The following is a 22,612-nucleotide window of genomic DNA, read 5'->3' on the forward strand; positions in this document are numbered from 1 at the left end:
GTCAAGGAGAGAGTTGGTGTTCAGGTAATGGGTGAGTCTTTTGTAGACAAGGCGTTCAAGGAGTTTGGAGATATATGGGAGAAGGGAGATAGGGCGGTAGTTGGAGGGTAGGGAGGGGTCCAGTGAGGGTTTCTTTAGGATAGGGCCTTTCCAATCATCCAATCACATTAACTAGACAATTAGAAATGGCATACGTTGGGAGGAGCTAAACACTGGACATTAGTATTAACTTTAAGTTTCTGTGTCTTTTTTTACCTTGCTTAAAATTTAAGAATGTTATGGTTTGCTCCAGGTTGCCTATACACACAGAAACCCCTATGCCTACAGAACTGGGGTCACCAGAACTGTAACCCACTTGTGTATAATGTAGGTCAGTGAAAATTAATGCATTTTATTTTCTTTTGTTTGAATAAAAATGACCACCATTATGGCAACCAAGATAAGTTGATATCATAACTACCATACAGAGCGTTAATAGGAGTATTGGAGGTTCAGTTAAATGTTGTGTTCAGTTGCAATGGGTAATCTTATCCTTTAAAGAGACCCTGTTATAACTAAATAAAAGCATGATGAAGCCAATGATGTCAATAAGGGAGCGAACAGGTGACACCAACAGTGTTCTCCACAGCCCTTTTTAGCTGGGCGCACCACCCTGCACTTTTCATTAACCACCCGGCTGTTTTTGCGTTGTTACTGAAAACTTGGGACACAATACAGGGCCACCAGCTGCTGGGAAGAATACTGCATAATGACTGTCTAGTCTCCCAAGTGCCTGTTTGCCCTCTGCGTCCTGCGCCGAGTCTTCCATGTTTTGGGTGGGATGCTGGGTCCTCTCTGCATTCCTTTATTCTGCACTGAAACAAGGAGAGTCACGCTGAATTTACCCTTTACTTCAGCAGATCCCTCCATCCTTCCAGAGAGATCCTCCATTGGGTCCTGCAATCCTCCTTTGTCCTGGAGTGATTGGGTGCCCACGCCGGGTGCCGCCATCTTTATACATCTTCTTTCTTCTTCTGGCTACGTCAAAGAATCTTACACTGCGCAGACTATTCCTACAACTTGCTGATGTAGCCTGCTCTAAATGGGTATGTGCAATAGGATGAGGCATTTATTTTTCCAATGCAGAAAAAAGCACTTCTGCGGAGGAGCAGCCAGAAGTCTCCTGGAATTTGTGACGTAGATATCCCAGGAAGCTCTGCACTCTAATTTTGTTTTTATTGCCATGGCCTATAACAGATTTGCCTATCACGTCAGTTGTCCATATATATTTCTTTGGCCCCCCTATATTCAAAGCATTTGGAAAACAGAATTCAGTTCCAAGCTATGTATGGAGAAACAGACTCTCAGATTTGAAAAGAATCCCAGTATGGGAATTATTAATAACCTCTAACAACAGGGCCGTGCCATCTGTGCGCCTTTGTATAATCTGCAGGAACATTTATTTCTGATGAATAATGAATGATGTCTTTTATAGTGGGTGACACCCTCCTTTATCAGCCACAAAACAATTTGCTACTTTACCTTCTCTGCCATCACCCTGAGCCACCACTTTTGGGTCAGTGAATTCCGGGCGACGTCCCGTAAACCAACTGGAAAAAGAAAACAAGTTGGTTATCTGAAGCAAGATTAGAGAGTTGTAGGGCAGAGACAATGCAAAAATCACAAGTTAGAGCAGAACTCCAAGCAAACAGCCAAATACCCACCAAAGGATTTATTTGTTTAGCCATCTATTCATGAGACTTAGATAGCTCTGCCACACAACATAGCCCTGTCTGACAGGAAAGAAGCCCCTTTCTACCATGTGACTGGGCACTAAAAAGAGAAGCAGAACACTGATGAGCTCTCACTGAACTGCTTTTTCCTGCTTTCTCCTTCTATCAGCAAATTCTTTGAACTGCAGCACTGTGCTGCTTTGCCTCTCCTAGTTTGAGCTATGTTGTTGAGGAGAGCTATAAACTCAATTTTAGGCGCTTACTTTGCTTGCATTAAAAAAATGTAAATATGATGTATTATTGATTGCAGAGCTGTATTATTTGTATGGTTTAATGTATACCTGTAAACCTGCAGTTTAGCTTTAAAGTGAACTTCTTCTTTTCATAACATTAAATTGCCACTTCCTCACACAATGTAACACCTGGGCAGTCAGCTGTACTCCATATTGTAGACTTTAGTTGTTTCTGTCTCACATCAAACAGGGAACAATGTCAGCACTTCGGATTTGCACACTTGTTCTTGGTCCTGCCACTGGGCAGGTTCTTTATTGCAGAAGGGACAGGTGCTGTCCCCTCTGCAATAAAAGAACCTTACCTGTCCATTTCAGTTTTTTAATTGCACTCACCTGTCCTCGCTCCAGCTTGCCATCCTGATCTGATCTTCTTCCTGGAGTCATTTTTTTAGGCCATCTTGGTTGGCTTGGCAGGGATGCTGTAAGTCCTGCGCATGTGTGATGGAGTTTATTGAGTTCTGGCACCCCCAGATAGCAAGAACATACCTGGCAGTGTACGTGCAGTTCAGAAGACAGCAAACAGGCAGGTAAGTGTTTTATTGCAGAAGAGACATCGCCTGTCCCTTTCTCTAATAAAGAGTCACCTGCTGGCTGAGTACTATAGTTTTGCTTAAAGCCGAAGGACTAGCATGACAACCAGAGATCCAACATTTTCAGAATATGACTGTACAGGCTGCCCGATTATTTCTCAATGAAGCTTCATCTTTGATACAAACAAACTTCTCTTTATTTTTGGCTGTATTGTTGTGGCACTGATGATTGGTGTATCCGCTGTCCTAGGTGCTGAATAGTTCCTTTTGTTGTATCTGCTCTGCTTATTGTTTACAGTTACACTGATACAATACATCAGGGGTTCTGAGACATTTAATCTGATGACCCAAATACAGAAACTGTCATTGATCAGAGAAGACATTTTTTACTGTATAATTAAAAACAGCAAAACAAACACATCAAGCAATTAATGCAGTGCAACAGTTATAATATATCATGGGGGCGGAGGGTGAAAACCACTCCAGAGCAATGTTTAGTAAACTGGTGCCATGATGCCACCTACCTACAGCAATCATCTAAAAGAAGATTGTTCCCTAACAATGAGAATGGTCTTGTGTTTCCCTATGCAAAGCAGGCAGATCATGGCTGGCAGGAGGGGATAAGAAGGGTGCTGTACATAGATCCTGAAAACGTGACACTAAGGTAATGGCTATATAAGTGATGCTGTGCCTCCATGATTGAATGGAGAAGTCAACTGAATAAAAGAAATGGTCACTCCACAGCTCCAGTACTCTCCCTAAAAATTTTTTTGTTAAGCTGGGTAAGAAGAAGTTGCAGGTATGAGGACCCAGCATCCCACCCAAGAGGTGGCAGACCCTGCCCAGGATGCAGTTGGTGGGGAGAAACTATAGGTGGGTGGCAGCCCCTGTATTGTGACCCAACTTTTCATTAGTCACCCAAAAACAGCCGGGTGGTTACTAAAAAGTGTTGGGTGGTGCGCCCAGCTAAAAGGGGCTGGGGAGAACACGGAGCTCATGTTTTAATTCACTCTGTTCACCCTCCTTTTAGCATCCTTTTTGATAGCATACAAATAGATTTGCTCCTTGTGCTGCTGCTTCCTCTCCCACATTAAGCTCTGCTGCTGTACATGCTCTACGAGAGACCGGTCCCAAGTCACGTTCAGGTACTCACACTGCCTGTGCCTAAATAAATACAATTATTAATGTATTAATTATAGCAGGGCTGCATTTATTTCTGCCTTTTCTGGAATTCAGTTGGAATAATTTATTGCCATCTCTGACTTACATTAACTGTTGCTCAGTAAAGCAAATCTGCAACTGGACCATTTTTTTAATGTATTTACATAAAATTGATAATCTTAGCAAAATTTCAGGATTAACATTCCAACACAACATGATCCGACAGGACGCATTAAGCTGCATTTAGAAAGGTGGCTGCACGTGGAACAGACGGTAAAGGTTGCTTTGGGGTTGATGCTGCCGACACAATATGGCCAGATGGAACAAGCAGGGGAGACGGAGTTGTCTTTCAGTTTGGTCTGTAGCCTGCAGAAAGATTGCGGCATGACTACACCAAATGTGGTGGATTGCACTTGTGATAAGGCATTGATGGACTAGGCATTGATAGTAGTCTCCATCTCTGCCAGCTGGAAATTTTACAGCATGGTGCAATACTGCAAAATCAGAGTGAGGGAAGATTTAGCCTGGAGTTTCTGTTGTTGCTGGCTTCCTTCAACAATGCAAGTTGCCTGGATATGATTGCAAGGTTTAGGTTTCATTGACATGTGAGATTCTGATATTGAATAAAGATAGAGAGAAGGAATTCTGGCTTTTAGAAACTAACCCCTTTCTGATTGGTCAAGTAGGCTTTTGAGATTGAAGAACATGAACTACCAATGAGACTGTTTAGACAGCTCCCAATCTTTGCATGTGCCCGAGCGAGATTGGTGGCCACTGTGTGAAATCATTGTGTATAGACATATGTACCGTGGTACTTACCAATGCCATTCATAAATCTGTGCTAGAAGGTTGATGAACAACTTATTGGAAATGACCAATGCTTACTCCTATGGAGGACGAACAAGAGACAACCTGCTGTGCCCTCCTGCCTCTTCCCCTTCCATTGAACAGTACAGAGGTCATTCAACTGTCACGAGAAACAATCATGAAAGATCAATTCTAGCGGCAGTAGCCCTAAATTCGTCTGTCAATCATCAGAGCTGCAGCGAGAAAGAGGATGACGTGAAAGAAAAGACATCAAGATGCTTCCTAGTAACTAAATTACCAGAAAAAAAAGTAAGGCGTTAGATGACAGGTCCACTTTAAGAAATGGAAAAAGGAAAGTAAAGCCGCTATTTATAAAGTAGGGAATCAGACCACCAGGATATGTTTCAGGAATGTCAAATTTCCTGCTTAACATATTGAGTCCTAAGTGTTGGCAATGTTTACTATATGACATTTTCGGGTTATGATACAATTCATACTTGGCCATTAAAATAGAAACACCCCATTAAATCATCACAGACTGAACAAGAACCGGCCACATTTAGAAGAGATTTGGGTCTCATATCTGCTGATGGACACATTTGCCAGTTGGGAGCCCTATTTAAAACCGAGTGATCACAGATGTCTTTCCCCCAATCCATTTACTGATAAGCTTTCATCTGGGAGTTCATATAATCAGAGAAAACCAGAAAGCTTTATGCACAGAATTGGTTGGCTAATATTAGCAATAAAGAAATAAATGACGAATGGGGGATTGTGCAAACCTGCCATGATTTCTTTCTAACGAATTAAACACAAGGGTCTGTGGTAAAGTTTTCAGTTCTGAAACGTTTAACTTAAAAAGAAGTTACAAAATGATCTAAACTTTATTAGAAATATAGAATAATATAGAGAATATAGATTAATATACAGAAATATAAAATAAAGGTATTTAGATGAGTGTTTCTCAACCAGGGTCACTCCAGAGGTTGCTAGGGATTCCCTGAGCAATGTACAATTTGAACCTATTAGAAATCCTATTCAATTGAATGCAGTATTTCTCTTTCTAATTTTGATTTTAAAAGTGGAAAGTGGCCATAGACTTACATTAGGAGCGCTGTAGCCAAAGTGGCAATTAAAAAGTCTGAAACAAAATTTTAACCCAGCCTTCCTTAACCTTTTTACCTGAGCCCTTAAATTAATTTTCAAGCCTCGGGGAACCCCTGCTGAAAACAATTCCTTGGGTGTCAACGGGGATAAAAGCCACTAAATTGGTGGCCAGTGGAAAGAATGTCCCCTACAGTGGTGGCTTGGATACAACCTTTATAGACAACCAAACTATGTCTCTAGATTCTCTGTGGTGTTTGGACCCAGAACTCTGCAGGCACCATCAAATAGGAGGTCATTTGGCCACTGTTCAGGGAACCCCTACCAACATGTGGAGGAACCCTGGATGAGAATCGCTGTTGTAGTGTATGGAATTTGCAAATATCAAATTAAATGTCAAGGACAAAGAGTTGGGACCCTCTAAAAGGAAGCTCCTGAAGAATCTGCATGGTTTGATAAACAAATTCACACTACTTGCACCCTTGTAAAGAATAAATTGCAAACTTACTGTACCTGTTCAGTGGTTGTCAAGTGATATCTTTATTTTCTTTGCAAATGCAATGGCCCACCCTCCTATCCCTCCATCCAAGAGGATAATATAATGCAATGAATACAGATGCCCCGAACCTGAAAACCAGGTTTTGTTCTAAAGACCTGGTTGTTAAGCGAAATGGCCATTAAGTGAGGTGCATAGTAAAGAGCTCCTCCAGGGGTTCCTCCAGCAATGTGTGACTCTCAGGTCAGTTTAAGTGATACCAATGACCTTTATGGCTATCTGTATGGGTGACAATCTCCAACAGGCGGGTATACTGTGAGCTGTAGGTATAGTAATTACAGCAAAAGTTTCCTGAAGATATGAAAGTTATTTCAAAGGATTCATGGTAAAAAGGTTGGTAAGCTGTCGTTGAGCAGGTAAGTCATTAAATGAGTAATACCTGTTCTTACCTTGCTCCAGAATCCTGTGGGTGCTGATTGTCTATTCCTCCACCCTACAACACTGCAGTGTGGGTGGGCACCCTTAAGTCATCATATGTTCTAGGTGGGCATGTCTAGTGATTGTAAAGGTTTAGAGGTCAAAAGAAAATGCTTGGGAAAATCTGAATCTGGGTCACAACTGACGGCCCTTTTTTTACCCACTATGATATATGAGATTCAACAAAAATCAAATATTGTTTTAAAGTCATGCTCTGCCCTTTAAAAAATGTGATTTTATTTATCAAAGAGCCGGTTAGGATATAAAAAATGTAAAATGGCAAATTATTCTTAAAACAAACCCAGCATCCGATCAGGGCCTTTCCTGCTGAGTTCTAATTTGATTGAACTTTGAAGTCAGCCCAGAGAAATGCTACAAGTCTTTTCCAATAACTGGCCTCTCATTAAAGCCCGATCAGATTGCGTGCGGCACTCGGGGTCGCTGTGCTTGAATTAACTGTGTGCTGGTAGGGAAAGGAAACTAGAATCTGGAAAATCAATGTTTACATTGTGATGGAGGATATGACTTGGGGGTTAAAATGCCCATCACTCACTTGGTTTAATTAAAATGGTCAAGTTGTGCTTGTCTTTTTTCTGAAATACTGGGGCACCTCATTTATTTCTTGTGTAACCCTGAGGAAAGCTAATTTAAAGTAGATCAAGTCTTAAAGTGAACAAATTGTGGTGAGGAAAGTATTTAATTACAGATGAGATATTCTGGGCCATTATTTTTTAAAGCTTTCCAAGACTGGAGAAGATAAACTATCAAGGGAGAACCTGAGTGATCCGGAAAGTTTTACTGCACCCCACATTTTTCTATGCATCCCAGGACCATCCAAATTTAGCAGAGAGAAGTCATTATCTACATTTTGACTTTTGAGATCTCAAATACTCCTTTATTGGATAAATGTACTAAAATTGAAAATGTACTATATATGGCTTCACGAAAAAAGCTTCCTAATGCCAGCAGTATCAGAGGATGTAGACTGAGAGGTGTCAATCATATACTATTAACTGCCATACTTATTTAAAGGCTTAAAGCGGAACTAAACCCGCAATACTCACCTGTCTTGTTCCCTCGCAGGGCGCCGTCATCTTTCTTCTGTTCCTGTAGACAAGTTTTAGCCATCTTGATTGGCTGAGTCATGATTACATAACTCCGGTGCAGGTGCAAGTTAACCCATTCCCTGCAAGTGCAAGCGAAGCCGGGATTCCTGGGTTTCCTGACAAATAAAGCTGATGCTGTGCATGCCCATCTCAGCTTTTACCCAGAAACCCAGGGCAATCAGGCAGGTAGGAGGGGATTATTGCACATGGGACATCACCTGTCTGTGGAATAATGACTTGCCTAAATGTGGATTCTTAAAAATAAAAGGTATAAGTGTCTTCCTGGTACTCAAACAACGAGGGCTCCATCCGAGTGTCTGATTCATGTTCAGCCTAGCAAAGCTGGGAGTCAGAGATAAGGAAGGAGGTGGATGTGGGCCAATCCCCTGGTGGCAGTATTGCTTGTTTATACATATAGATATAAAAAGTAACTCCAGCCAAATTTCTATTTAAAAAAAAGAGTGGAATAATCAGGGTCAATTATTTTTTTATGTCCATTTTCCAACTGCAGAGTCTTTCACCTCCTGGTGACACCAAGATAGGAAATGAAAGGGAGATGGTGCCATTGGGATCAGAAGACACATAGAGTAGTAAAACTCTAAAAGATGTTCTAAGCCTTCCCCATTCCATTAAACAGACATGCTTTTCTAATGTTTTCCGCACCATATCAGCGTCATATGTCAATAGTGGAGCCCTGTCATTGTGAAAAGTATAAATAAATAATATGAATAAATAAATAAAAATGAATAAAGAAATAAATAATAATTATAGAATAAAATGCGTCAGGATTTATCTGTCCCGTTGCTGAGATCACTCCCCAGATCTGCAAACGAGTGAATGTTTTGGCCAGGGCCAGCCACGCCAAGAGTAGTTTATTGGCCACCGACTTGTGTATTTTTGTGCATCTCAAAATGCTTTCAGCGAGTTTCCATTTCCTATCCCCGTTTGGCATAAAACATGCATGACTTAAGAGTTCATTATGAGCTTGTTAGGGTGTTGAGAGAAACTTCAAAGTGTCTGTGATCAAGGCTGATGTAGGATCAGACGAGATATTTCATAAAGTACATCAATAGCTGTCACTTTGAAGGGCTGCCGCAGTGCACGCAGACATTTACCGTTTACGAGACGCATGCATATAAATTTGCAATGGCTGCTGGAATAACAAATCAGAATGCACAGAGAAATGAAGTGCTGTGGAAGTATTGTATGGAAGTCTAAAACCTCAGTGAAATACATTCTAGAACAGGGGTCAGCAAACTTTTTTGGCTACTAGGCCATTTTAGGAGGTCAAGAAGGCCCACTAGGCCGGATTCTCTCTCGAATCCCGAGCTGATGGCTCCGCCCCCCACCAGGAACGCCCCTGAGGGGAAATTCAGTGCATATGCATAAGAGGGAATGTCCCCTTACCCCGGCAGCGTTAACGCCGGCCGCCGTAAAGAGGGAAGGGAGACATAACAAGGAGGCTCAAGAGCCGCATGCAGCTTTGGAGCCTGCAAGCTGCCGACCCCTGCCAGCCGGGATTAGGCCGGATCGACCAGGGGGGCATTAGGCCGGAACAGACTACTGCCTAGGCCGTATCTGGCCTAAAGGCTGGAGTTTGCCTACCCCTGTTCTAAAAGAATGAATCCTAACGATGTGCAAAGTCTTATAGGTGATGTTTAAAAAGCAGCCACTGCATGTGTAGGAAAGCCCGTCACTTGCTGGCGAGCTACAGAGAAGGACCCTTGATCTCGGTGTGGAAGCAATGATCTCTCTGCAGAGGTCCAACTACTACTACTAGAGCTCCCCAGTCATAAAAAAAAACAGGAATTTTCCCCCACTCTATTGAGAGTTCTGGTTGGAGTTTACATTTTACCCACAGTGATCATGCCATTCTATCAAAAGCAAAAACACGGGCCAGGGCTCAAAAGATGACTAACATTTGACGTCTCCAGCCCGTTTGACAAGGAAGCCACAGCCCTTCTCCAAAATGATACATCACCCCTATTACGTTGAAAAGATTGCTTTATTTTGCATCTGTTGAAAAAGACACAAAGCCCGGCAGATAATTCTGCTTGTTAAGGAGAAAATTGACAATAATGATGTTCTGACTGGCAACAAAGCATCCGTCAGGGCACTGCGTGGGCGAAGGCGTAACCTGCAGCTATCACTGAAGTGTTGACGGCGTCCAAAAGTGAGAAAAACAAACAAAAGATGAAAATGAAGTCTGATTTAAATGGCAACTTTCTCTTTTACAGAAAGAGAATAAATGAAAAGCTGAGCTACTGGAACCAGTTACTGTTTAGGACTGTAGAACAGCTGTCAAAGTTGGGAGGCAGGGAGGAAAGTCTTGACCTCAATTCTGTTGAAATTCTGTAGCGTAATCAGTAATCAGAAAGATGACCCACAAAATGAATCAGAAATTATTTTGTTTACAGAAATGTTTCCTGCATGAGTTCAAAAAGGGGGATGGGGATAAATGCAGTTTTATTTCCAAGTCCTTAAATTTGTTCAGGACTTTTTATTACCCACTAGAAAGTTTTAGACAAAATGGGGCCCTGGGCAAATATGATGTGGGATCCCCAAATGTACAGAATTTAAACTTCCACTCTTCCAGTTGGGGTTGTGGATATGATTGGGGCCCTGAACAAATGTCTAGTTTGTCCTTCCCTTTATTGGGCCTGATCATAATTATTCAGGACTAGTGTTGATGTTCAATTTGGGGTTGTCCTTATATTAGACCCGAATATGGCTGTGTGAATTTGGATGGAGCCGACCCCCAAAAAAAGAGATTTGATGCCAAAAATTCGGATAAAAAAAAATGTGTTAAAAAAATAGTTTTTTTAACTTATTTTTTTTTTTTTTTACAGGTTATCCTACAATGAAATGATATCTCTTACTCTGTAACACACTTTCCAGCACAATAATAAAATGATACACTCATTACATTTTGCTTTTATCTACTGCGAGAAAAACGTAACAAATGTATCATATTACTGTGCTGGAAAGTGTGTTACAGAGTAAAGCTGCGTACACACGTCAGATTTTTATCGCCCGATAATCGGCATCGGCCAGATATCGGGCGAAAATCTGCCGTGTGTACAGTCGGTGTCGTCCATCGTCCGAACGACCGTCCTGGCGGATCCACGGACGATGCACGACTACCGATCCTAATGTAAGGAAGGGGGAGAGCCCGCAGCAGGGTGCCGCTCCGTCGCTCTCCCCCTCCCCTCTCCATAGAGCATGAACGGTGCTGTATGTACAGCACCGTTCATGCATCGTGTAGTCCTTTGTCGTTGGAAAGGATCGTGAAAGATCCTTTCCAACGACAAAAATTGCACGTGTCTACACGTGTGTAGAAATTCTTGGGGGACATCTTCCCAATGATTGCAGCCAAGGCTGCAATCATTGAGAAGAATGTGAGATCCTTGGGGCACTACAGGTTAATTGACCTGTAGTGCCCCGGGGATCGCAGTGGAACAGCAGAGTTCATCTGCAGTTCAGTACCCACGGTCACATGACCATGTGAACTTTGCTGTCACAGCTGTGACTGCAGGCGATCTCGGGGCACTGGAGGTTGAATGGGGACAAGTTTCTCCATTCATCACATCCAGTGCCCTGTGTTCTTGGATAGAGAAACACATACTACTAGTACAGTGCGGCAACAGCAATCAGGATCACTGTTGCAGCCCTGTAGTATGTGTTCCTGGACACCCTGTGTTCTTGGCTAGAGAAACTCTATGCAAGAACACATGCAACTAGTAAAGGGCTGCAAAAGCAATCTGATTGCTCTTGCAGCCCTTAATAGTCCTTAAAAATACCTCAAATTCTCCCACCATTGAATTCAATAGTGTTCGAATTCGACCAACACTATTCAGGACTATATATTACCCACAAACTGGGATGGTTATAGACAAAACGGGCCCCAGGACAAATATGAAATGGAAACTCTAAATGCACTGATTTCCAGCTTCCTGTCATTCTGCTAGTTGGGTCCCGGATGGTCGCCCAGTTTGCCCTATCTCAAATCATTGACTAGGACTTAGATAAATATAATCAGGGACAGTTTTAGACAAAATAGGGCCTTGGGCAAATATGTAATGGGAACCTGAAATGCACAGCATTCTAACTCACTGCCATACAGCTAGTTGGGGCCCTGGGTAAGGTGAGGGACCTAGATAATTGCCCAGTTTGCCCTATTCCGAATCATGTTTGTTTATAATTGTTTGGGATTTTATATTACCCACTAGAAGGGATGGTTATAAATAAAATGGGGTCCTAAACAGGAGCCCCAAATCACAGCATTTATCTTTTTGGATAAATTCATCTAGATGGATATGGAGGGTGGTGTGGACATTTCCCAGTTTTTTCTACCACAAAATGAGCTGGCTCTGTTCAATACATTATACTACCCACAAATGGGTGGTTTAAGACAAAATGGGGATCTGGGCAAATATTAAGATTGGGGCCCCAAGAGCACAACATTCAAACTCCATTCCATTATGCCAATTGGGGCCCTGGAAAAGCTGTAGGCCCTGGACTATTGCCTACTTTGTTGTACCCTAAAACGAACGGACTCTTAATCGTTCAGAACTTTATATTTCTATTTCCTCCACTCTAAAATGGGTCTAGTGCTACACAAGAAGATTCTTACTATATCACCTACTAATGGATTCACAGATAGACTGAGCTGTAGGACAGACCCAGAGATGATAAAAATGGTGAAATGTATTGCATGCTGCTGGAGGTTTTACGTAAAATAGTAAAAAGTAACTTGGATACCTTGGTGGTCATTGGCAATAGTAATTGTGTTTGGCAGACACGGGGACAAGAAACACTACTATGAGCGGTTGGTGTCACGGACACATTGATTGAATTCCTGTACTAATGATCCATCACGCTGAGTGATAACAGCTCTGCAAAGTGTTAAAGTGCTTGGCGGTATCCCTGCAGAGCTCAGAAATCATCCATCAGCTGTTCGTTAAACAGGAGACAATAGAGTGAGAATGTTCAATGGACACCTGCGGCTCATATTTCGGCACAATATACTTGTCATTCCACTAAGAACACAAAGTCTTCAGAGAATTATAGCTACATTATAGAAAGATCCGCTCACCTCCACCCCTATTAACATTTTCTATTCACAGAGGAATTTTTTGACACCCTAGGAAATGGGTATATCACAGGAATTGCTAAACAAGCATTTTGTTTGCCTGTCATTATATTAATAATCCTTTCACAATTCAATACATAATAGACTGCTGAAGCAACATGTAAGGGTGAAATCACTTACACAATGTCATGATGCTCTGATTGAAGCCGAACTTCAGAAAACAGCTGAATACATAGCTGAAAAGCAGGGGAATTATTTATATCTCTGTCTATTCCAGCGGTTGGCAACCGGTGGCCTGTAAAAAAATTTTGGTGGTCCACAGCTCTGGCTGGTGTGCCCCCCAGCGGGATCAGGAGAAGGGCCCCACTGGGGGGGGGGGGGGGGCGCACCAGCCTGAGCCACGGACCCCTAAAATTTTGTATGAACACAACCTGCCCACTCTCCCATCACAGGCTCAGGGCGGTGGGCGGGTTGTGGCATCATGACGTCACTCTGGGGCAAGTTTCTTTCCCTGAGAGTGACACACAGCTCCTCGCAGTCCAGGTTCCGTGGATTTAGTGGTCCATGAGGTCCCAAAGACTGGCGACCACTGTTCTATTCAGTTTTGTGATCGACACAGCCCTGTTTTGTCACAGATCCTTCCCTTTAGCAGATGAGTAACTCTTACATTTCTGGTCCCTCCCCAGAGGGACAGAGTGGACATTGAAAGAAGAAACAGCACATGGATTAGCTCATCTCTCTCACTCCTACCACCTCGATAGCACTTCAGAACAGTTTATTCACTTCCTATGTTGGTTTTCCTAGTCTGTTTTTCGGGTACAGAGGATTGTTGGTAAAAAAGAGGTCCAGCTCAGGTACAAACATTAAAAAAGCATGCAATAACTGATTCTCTAGCAAGAAACCAGAGTTTTTGTTCACAGACAGGTACTGGTGAGGTGTTGATATGCAGTTTCTTATTTGGCAAAAGTTTCCTTAATTTTCCTAATAAAAGGACTGATCTAACTGCTTTAGGAGCTTTTGGAGTCAAACTAGACTGCAGGGGTGGGACCTGTCAGGGGTAGAGCTAAGAGCCTTCATGGCTGGAGAGGATACACTTTCACAAGTGAACTTGGTTGATCCAGCAAACCTGGAATGGATTTCCTAAAAGTCATTTGCTATGTGTTAGTAAATGTTTTGAATCCTGGACCAGCACCATTCCATGTTTGCTGGAAGACCCAAGTTCATACTAGAAGGAATACTTCAAATCTGAAAGACCTGGAGCAGCTGGAAAAGGAAGAGTGGTCCAAAATTCCAGTAGAGAGACGTAAAAGACTCATTGATTGTTACAGAAAGCGATTATCATCAGTTATTTCTACCAAAGGGTGTGCTACCAAGTATTAAGTTAAGGGTGCTCAAAATTTTGTCCAGGCCATTTTTCATGATTTGTGTGAAATGTCTCAGATTTTTTTTGTCCTTTTTTGAACTTTTTTTGTGATCTTCCAGTGCCAGCAAAACTAATAAACAGGACAATACCAAATCATTTGTAATTGCAACAGTTTTCAGGGAGAAGTGGTGCATTTTCTGACGAGTGCAAGGGTGCCAATATTTTTGGCCATGACATTTAAATATATATAACATAACATTTATCAGAGTGGCAATGCCCAGACTAGCAGCTCTGCAATTACAAAGAAAGCAGCTAGGAATTGCATTCAGTGATTTCAACAACATCTCATTTTAGGATGTCTTTTTTTTTTTAATTAGAGAGAAGCCGTTGTTGAATTATAAATGCAGGATGTAGAATTTTTATTAGACTAAATTACCAGGTATAATTTCAAAGCCTCATTCCAGCTACACTTAAACAATAAAAACACTGTAGCAGTCTCTTTGCCAACAAAATGAAAGCAAACCTATTTATTGTTAGAACAAAAAACAAAAAAAATCAGCAGCAATAATAAAACTCTGGTGCCCACATACAGTATAGGTGTCGATGTATTTTTTAGCATTCCTTGACCCCAGAAACTTTTGGCATTGCAAGGCTTGACCTCACATGGGTTGATTTTCCTATGTACAATGTGTTTAATACAATTGACTATATACTTATTTTAATTATTTGGTTTGCAAGTGCAGAATTAAAAGAACCACAAATGATCAGGTTGACAGTGCTCAACCCAGAAATTTTTTTAAGCTGGGTGGGAAGAAATGTACGAGGGTGGTGGCCCCTGAATTGTGACCCAGCTTATCAGTAACCACCCAAAAACAGCCGGGTGGTTGCTGAAAGGTGCTGGGTGGTGCACCCAGCTAAAAGGGGCTGGGGAGAACACTGAGTTGAGAATATTTAGTGGATCGTGCATGTATTTGATGAGTTTTTGAGGCATATTGATCAATTTCTATAGTATACTTTTTATCAATAGATTAAGATTAAAGAAGAACTAAAGTTACACATTTAAGAATATATATTCAGACATCAGTCATTATTAAAAAGGGACAGGAGATGTTCTTCTGCAATAATCTCTCCTACCTGCCTGATCACTCTGGATTTATGGCAAAAAGGCTAAGCTGCGCATGTACAGTATCAGTTTTGGCTGCCAGGATACCCGGCATTCGCAGCTTCCTCTGTGCAGGCTGGGAATGAATGAACTCGCAGGCGCCCGGTTAAGAAATCCATGATCCTGGGTCAGAGAATCAAAATAGCCAAATATCGAAAGGAGAAGAGGAGAAGAAAGAGGAGGATGGAGGCATCCTGTAAGGGAACAGGGACAGGTGAGTAATGCGGGGTTTCGCTTTGCTTTAAGTGAAAAAAAAAAGGGATGAACATTTTCTATTTTGTCTGCAAATGGATTGCTTTACCTCACCTGTTGTTGGTGACCTATCATGCCCTATAGCTAGATCAGGGGTGAAGCTACTGATTTTGTGTTCTTCAAATATTTGCATTGTTGACATATTTTTAGGAGTCTTTGGTCAGATGACATCACAGGTCTTCATCATTGTACTACAGTGAATGTCACCTGGTAAAAGGCCACCACTCTTCCTTAGGGTTTAACTGACTTCCAATGGGTCCAGACGGTGAACAACAAAACCCCCCGAATGTGTCGTAGTGTCAGAAGCTGCGTTGGTACATCTGGATCTCTGCTTTTAACCCTTTTGCAGATTGTTTCGGAAAAAATATCATTGGTTCTTCAAAAGAAAAGTTGATTCATAAAACTCTATGCCTTTTATTTAGAAAAAGAAATGTTGTTTTTTTTCTTAAACTGCACCAACCGTGATTTATTGTGTGGCAAGTTTATATCTTTAATTAGATAACTGATCGCAGAGACACACCGGAGCTCGATGTCTGAAAAGAATGCAGGCTAGATTTTCTTATTTTTTTCTGTCTTACATCTGAAAACTGGAAGCTTTTGGAGCAAGTCTTTCACTGAATCCGCCCACGCCGTCTAAATACCAGTTTTCCTGTAATAACTGCCAGATCAGAACGCTAACCCGCCTACAACTGCAATATTATAAAGACTGTCAAGGATTTATGAAGATATTAGGAAAGCAAAATGTATATCAAGCTGTATAAACACACATTTATCATGGAATTAATATGACTGTTCAATATAAATCGTAGCATTTGTCCGCAAACTAGTTCTGTTTTTGAAGTTTTGAGGAGGTAAATCGGAGATTTAGTTTACAATGGTGTAGCTTTTGGACTAAAATGGAGTGGGAGCAACATGTTGGCTTGTGGGAGTGTAGTCTGGTCTAAGTTTGGTGGGAGAGGTGACTTGTTGCAGCCAGAACTGGCAGGGTACATGTCATCGCTCACATGAGCATACGGTTAGTTTTCCTCAACAGATACATCTGGATTACACCAAATGCAGTATTCTCCCCAGAAATGTTTTTAAGTTGTGTGGGAAGAAGCTGTAGGCAGGTGGCAGCCACTATATTGTGACCCAACTTTTCAGTAACCACCTGGGTGGGTATTGAAGAGTGCCCCCAGCTAAAAGAAGACCACCCGGCTCTTTTTGGGTAGTTACTGAAATTTTGGGTTACAATGCAGGTGCTGCCACTGGCCTACAGATTCTTCCCACCAAGCTTAGAAAAAATGATCCAGGGTAAATATTGTAGTTGTAATATTACGGAGTAATGCTTAAGACCTCATCTAAGGATCTCACTAATGAACCCAATGAGAAGTGTCCGCATTTTCTGATGTTGGCATTAAAATAATGGCTTTTTATCTCTGCAATAAAAGGGGCCAGTTGCATGATGGTACTGTGGATTAATGTTTTCTTTAACTTTAGGATACTTTTTTTTTACCCTTAGGGGGGTTGGAGATATTGGGCCTGATTAAGTAAAACTCTCCAAGTCTAGAGAAAGACGGTCTTGAGAGAACCATCAAGCCTGGAATGCATTTCTTCAAACTATTACTTTTGCTTATCCAGGATGAGGTCCATTTCAGGTTTGCTGGATCACCCCTGTTTTCCCATCATAGTCTATCTTTTTCCAGTCATGTAGAGCTTTAATAAATGAGGCCCAATGTGTGAAGGGAGACCTAAACAGGGACAACATTTTGATTTAATAAGTAAAGATCTTGCAAAACTACAAAATGAAGAGACAGAATACACGGACCACAGTCTGTTCTTCCCCTCTGTCCCAAATTTTAAGAACCTTAAATTGGAGTTTTAATGATATAATCTAGTTGGAAGCTCAGAAAAACAAAAAACTACTTGTACACACCTTTATATGCGAGTTAAATAAACGAGTCTATCCTCATCTTGGGCGCGACACAATTAAAAAATCTTCAATTGCTTCTACCACAAGCAGAAAATGTTCAGGGTTCTTAATTAATCCTATTATTCTACAGGGGACAAAATTGGTTCTCTTCATCTTTAGGATGTATGACAATGAAATGACATACTAATTGAACAGTAGGAAGTTTTAGGTTGAATCAATTAAACATATGCAAGAGATAAATGATCCCGAGGAGTAAGAAAGAGAAGACCTGTGACCTGTTCTAATTTACTGCTTGTAGAGGAGCTCAATACCAACTGAAGTAGAATCAATGAACATTATACACTTGTCTTTATACTATCAACAAAATAACATTAATTAAAAAAAAATAAAAGTAGGCCATGACATGAAACTTATATTTATACTGTGCCGTGAGCCAATGCAGTTTAGAGCACCCAGTTTATTCCCTAAGACGGCGGCAGCAAAACTTTTTAAGTGTTATGTCTGTTCTCTGCATTGCAGCTTACAGCACCCCCAGTTTCCATTTAGCCATGCTTATACCTATCTCAGCATCCCCAGCACATGCACTGTATGCAGCTGAAGGGGGTTTTAGGAGTATGTGCTGCAGTCAATGAGCACATTAGATCTTGGATTGCCCTGCCTTCATAGCTTCTCAGCTCCCGGGTACTAGTTACCTGTTGTAGTGTATGGACTCTCTGACATGCTAGTAGTGTGACTATCTATTTGGATTACCTGTTGCTGCATGGACTGACCTTTACTGTACTTGTGACGCTGACTCTACTTTGTCTTAACCCTTGGATACCTTGTTTGGTAGACGGACAATCTGTGTATAACCCTTGGTTATCTTTCCTGGACTTGGCTCTGCTGGACTCTCCTGTATTGTCTTATCTTTAGAGGACCTGGTTACTGACCCTGGACTATAGCTGCGTACACACTTCCAATTTTTATCGTTCAAAATGAACGACGAACGAACGACGAACGATCGATTGGGCAAAAATCGTTCGTAAAAAAAGTAACCAACGACGCCGACGAACGAGGAAAGTCGTTGGAAATGAACGACCGGACCGGCGGATCGGATTGGACGACGATCGTTGACCATCGTTCGTGTGTACGATCGTTCATTGATCGTCCATGGTCTGAGCATGCGTGATGAACGAACGTTCCTGTGGTGCACGTAACTTCCTGTATCGTTCAAACGATCGCATCTATTGTGTGTACAATATCTACGAACGATCGTGTCGTTATCTGTATGTACAGGATCGGTGCTATACGATCGTTCGCAGATATCGTGCAGGATCGTTCGTCGTTCGTTTACCAACGATAATAATTGGAAGTGTGTATGTAGCTTATCTGACTTCCCATTGTGTCCTGCTCTTGTAGGCTCCTGGTTCACCATCAATCCCTCCCAGACATCATCCCAGAAGTCCTGGGGGCAAATATGTGCTGGAAAGATCCGACTAGCATCCTAAGGCTGAACGGGGGCTTGCTATAGACGTGCAGATTTTTTTGGCATCTGGTGAACACTGGCACTGGACCAGGGCCTTACATACTCACATTTTGTATGTCAAATATTCCTTTTCATTTAGATATTCTTTGAATAAACATTTATTTACATTAGCTCATTTTTAGCCCAGTGTGTTCCTTGGTTCCGTCCCTGTCCTTGTTTTAGGTTTACTACAGCCTTACCCACATCTCTGGAGCAAGGGTAATGGGTAGGAACATGCTGCTGAACCCGTTGGGCCTGCTTATGATACAACCAAAAAAGTGGTCAGCATCTGAAGCATCCGGAAAGGTGTGGGACCTGCCCAATGTCCACATTGTACCACAGCTCTCTGCTCCTTTTTTTACCAATTTCCTTTAAATTAGGATTCCAGCCAGGTAACTACCAGCTTTATTAAGACTAGTACAAGAGAAAAACACAAAATTAAAAGAACACAATAATGATAACTGAAAATCTACAAAATACACAAAACCCCACCATTTACACATAATATTTTCTACATTGAGTACTCGGAATAAAACTATTATAGGATGCACTTTTCACTTGTTAAGTACGTATTGCACCCTGTAATGTGCAGACGTGTTTGAAAAGGAGAATTGTCCTCTAATGGTTGTAATTGTGAATATAGAAATATAAGGTGATGGAGAAAATGCTCTGAGCACTTTGTTTTTCATGGTAAAACCTAAAATATTTTCTTACATATATGTTTTATTATGTGCGTCATGCAATCTGCAGACAATAAATGGACGAGGACATTCAAGAAAGCACATAATGTAACTTGAAGAACAGGTAATTAGAATGTGCTAGCCACAGAGATAGAAATAAATGTATCGGCAATCTCCTTGAATTTATCGGCAATCTCCTTGAAACAGAAATATCTAATATAGGGATGCAATTTGTGCAGATTTCCTCTGAAAGAATACCAAGATTTTCTCAGGTTATAATGAAAACAGATCCTTCTATTCACATACTGGGCCTGATTTATTAAAGTTTTCTAAGGCTGGAGAGGATACACTTTCATCAGTAAAGCTTGGTGATCCAGAAAACCTGGAATGGATCTGGTGCAGGATTCAAAACATCTGTAAATTACTTTGAAGTAACCCATTCCAGGTTTGCTGCATTACTCAGTTTTACTGAAGAAAGTGTATCCTCTCCAGCCTTAGAAAGCTTTAAGAAATCAAGGCCTTTGTCTGGAAAGGACGCAGGAAACTTTTTTTTTTCCACTTAAAATGTAGTTCATTCTGCCTATATTTTGCCTTCTCCTCCCTCTCTGATCAAAATGCTAAATACATTTTACAATTAAAAAGTTCTATTTTTATCACACACCTTTAGTTATGACTTTGCTGGGTCTCTGCGCTCTTCTATGCAATAAAAGAAGATAATGACTAGTAAAGTGCTGTGCATAGCTGCCTGGAAACATCACAGCCTGAGTATTGCTCTCAATAGCCTTGATTCAGGCAGTGGGGAGGAATTATGAAAATATTAAAATCAGTGTACAAGTCAGTCTAGAGTAGTAGATGTTCCTAAATAGAAGACATTTAGATTATTATTACACAGTATTTATATAGCGCCAACATATTGTGCAGCGCTGTACCAAGTCCATAGTCACAGCACTACCTGTCCCTCACAGGTGCTCACAATCTAATGTCCCTACCATAGTCATATGGTATTAATACTGTCTAAGGTGAATATGGGGGAAGCCAATGAACCTAACTGCATGTTTTTGGAATGTTGGAGGAAACCGAAGTACGTGGGGGAAACCCATGCAAAAGCCTTGCAGAGAGTACTCTAGATGAGATTCGAACCTGGGACCTAGCGCTGCAACCTCTGAGCCACCATACTGCCCCTATATGGATGCAAATAGTCCTAGGAAACAGTCACATGTATTCCGGTGAATGACATTGGCAGGCCAGATAAAGTCAGACTGCCAGCATAGCCAAAAAATGAGGCGAGCTTTGTCTGACTTATTGCAGCCTCTAATGTGTGAAGCTCACAGTGTGAACTAAAAAAAAATTAGTCTAATAGAGGAGCAGAATATGTTTTTGTAGCTATACTGAGAGAATCTTTTTGGTGACTGACATCCTTCCAAAAAAACTGTTTGATCTCTGCCTGAACAGCTTCTTTGCTGCCTTCCTGCATACTGTATGGCCAATAGTGAGTAGTTCTGCATAAACAGTTTGTCAAATACTATAAAGATTTGTCTCAGTATGAATTCTTTAGAAAGTGGACCAAGTATCTGCGAAACGCATTGAAATGTTCTTGAGACCATACAACTGTTGGATTGTTCTTTACATCGTTGGATGTTTTTACTATTACAACACCCTGACCTATATGTTTTATGTATATGTGCATTGTTTGGTGGCATTTTAAAATATAGCTATGTATTTATGTTTAGATGCCTAAAAAGTCCCATTGTGGTGTATTTATTCTTGTTGCACAGAAGGGGATAATAAAACTATGCAAGACAGATGTTTAGCATTAACATTCTTGCAATGTACATAGAGCACCCACAGGGGATGTTTTTCTCTGAACAGAAGTGAAGCAAGCTTTATGGCATACCCCTATCAGATTCTGTATAAATAGGCCTGATTTAAAAAAAGCTCTTCAAGACTGGAGAGGATAAACTTTCACCAGTGAAGCTGGGTGATTCAGCAAACATGGAATGGATTTCTTCAAAGTCATTTGCTGTTTGCTAGCAAATGGTTTCAATCCCAGACCAAATCCATTCCAGGTTTGCTGAATCACCCAACTTCACTGATAAAAGTGTATCCTCTCCAATCTTGGAGAGCTTTAATTAATCAGGCCCAATGAGTAACTAACACATGAGCAGTCAGTTGTCAGTCGTTTTACCATTGCTAGAATCCCTCAATGCTCTGCAACTGAAAAGCAAAGGGTTTTCAAAATATGCAGATTTGTAGGCTAGCTTATGCGATTCCCATACCCTCATGGAATGGATTAAATTTTGCGAACAAGGACATTATTCATGACCCTTACACACTTCACTTCAGTGTTCTCCCCAGCCCCTTTTAGCCGGGTGCACCACATGGCACTTTTTAGTAACCACCTGGCTGTTTTTGGGTCACAATACAAAGGCTGCCACCTGCCTAAAGCGTCTTCCCACCCAGCATAAAACAAATTCTGGGTTGAACACTGCACTTAAGCAGACCCCTGCAAACTGCCATTGACCTGTTAATTTCAACTTTAGGGTATGGCAGTATTGCATCACAAAGGAACAAGTTCACTTTAAGATAAGGAGGGACTGCGTGTAATTTTTCTTTTTTTTTCTGTTCAGACATATGGATTTTTTTCTATTCACACCCCTATCTCTATCATATTTAGGTCACCCCATCTCAACATCACTTTAAAAATGCCAGAAATCTATCCATAAACCTAATTTATTTTACAGCAGGCAGCACAACATGTAGCATCACATTGAACTAGCACATTGAACTCAGAGCTCTCAAATATTATAGTTATTATCTGAACACATAAAAGATTAATAAATACTGATAGTGAAGTCCGGACACAGGACAGTGATGGAATGGCTTTCCTAAGAACTAAGCAATGGAGGTTAGAAGTGGAATAACCTTTTTTTTTTGATTGTTCACCGGTATCAGTGCTAGCAG

At 41.3% G+C, this 22,612-nt stretch overlaps 1 protein-coding gene across 1 annotated transcript in view; it reads right to left on the minus strand.

The window, feature by feature from the left end:
• Positions 1-22,612, minus strand: part of B9D1 (B9 domain containing 1) — a 43,834-nt gene that overhangs the window by 5,591 nt on the left and 15,631 nt on the right. The window contains exon 6 of the mRNA XM_072417466.1: positions 1,522-1,589. Within this exon, the coding sequence (XP_072273567.1) occupies positions 1,522-1,589 (68 nt within the window). The remainder of the gene's footprint in view (positions 1-1,521; positions 1,590-22,612) is intronic.

This window comes from Pyxicephalus adspersus, chromosome 7, assembly GCF_032062135.1.
Source record: "Pyxicephalus adspersus chromosome 7, UCB_Pads_2.0, whole genome shotgun sequence".
Lineage (NCBI taxonomy): Eukaryota > Metazoa > Chordata > Amphibia > Anura > Pyxicephalidae > Pyxicephalus > Pyxicephalus adspersus.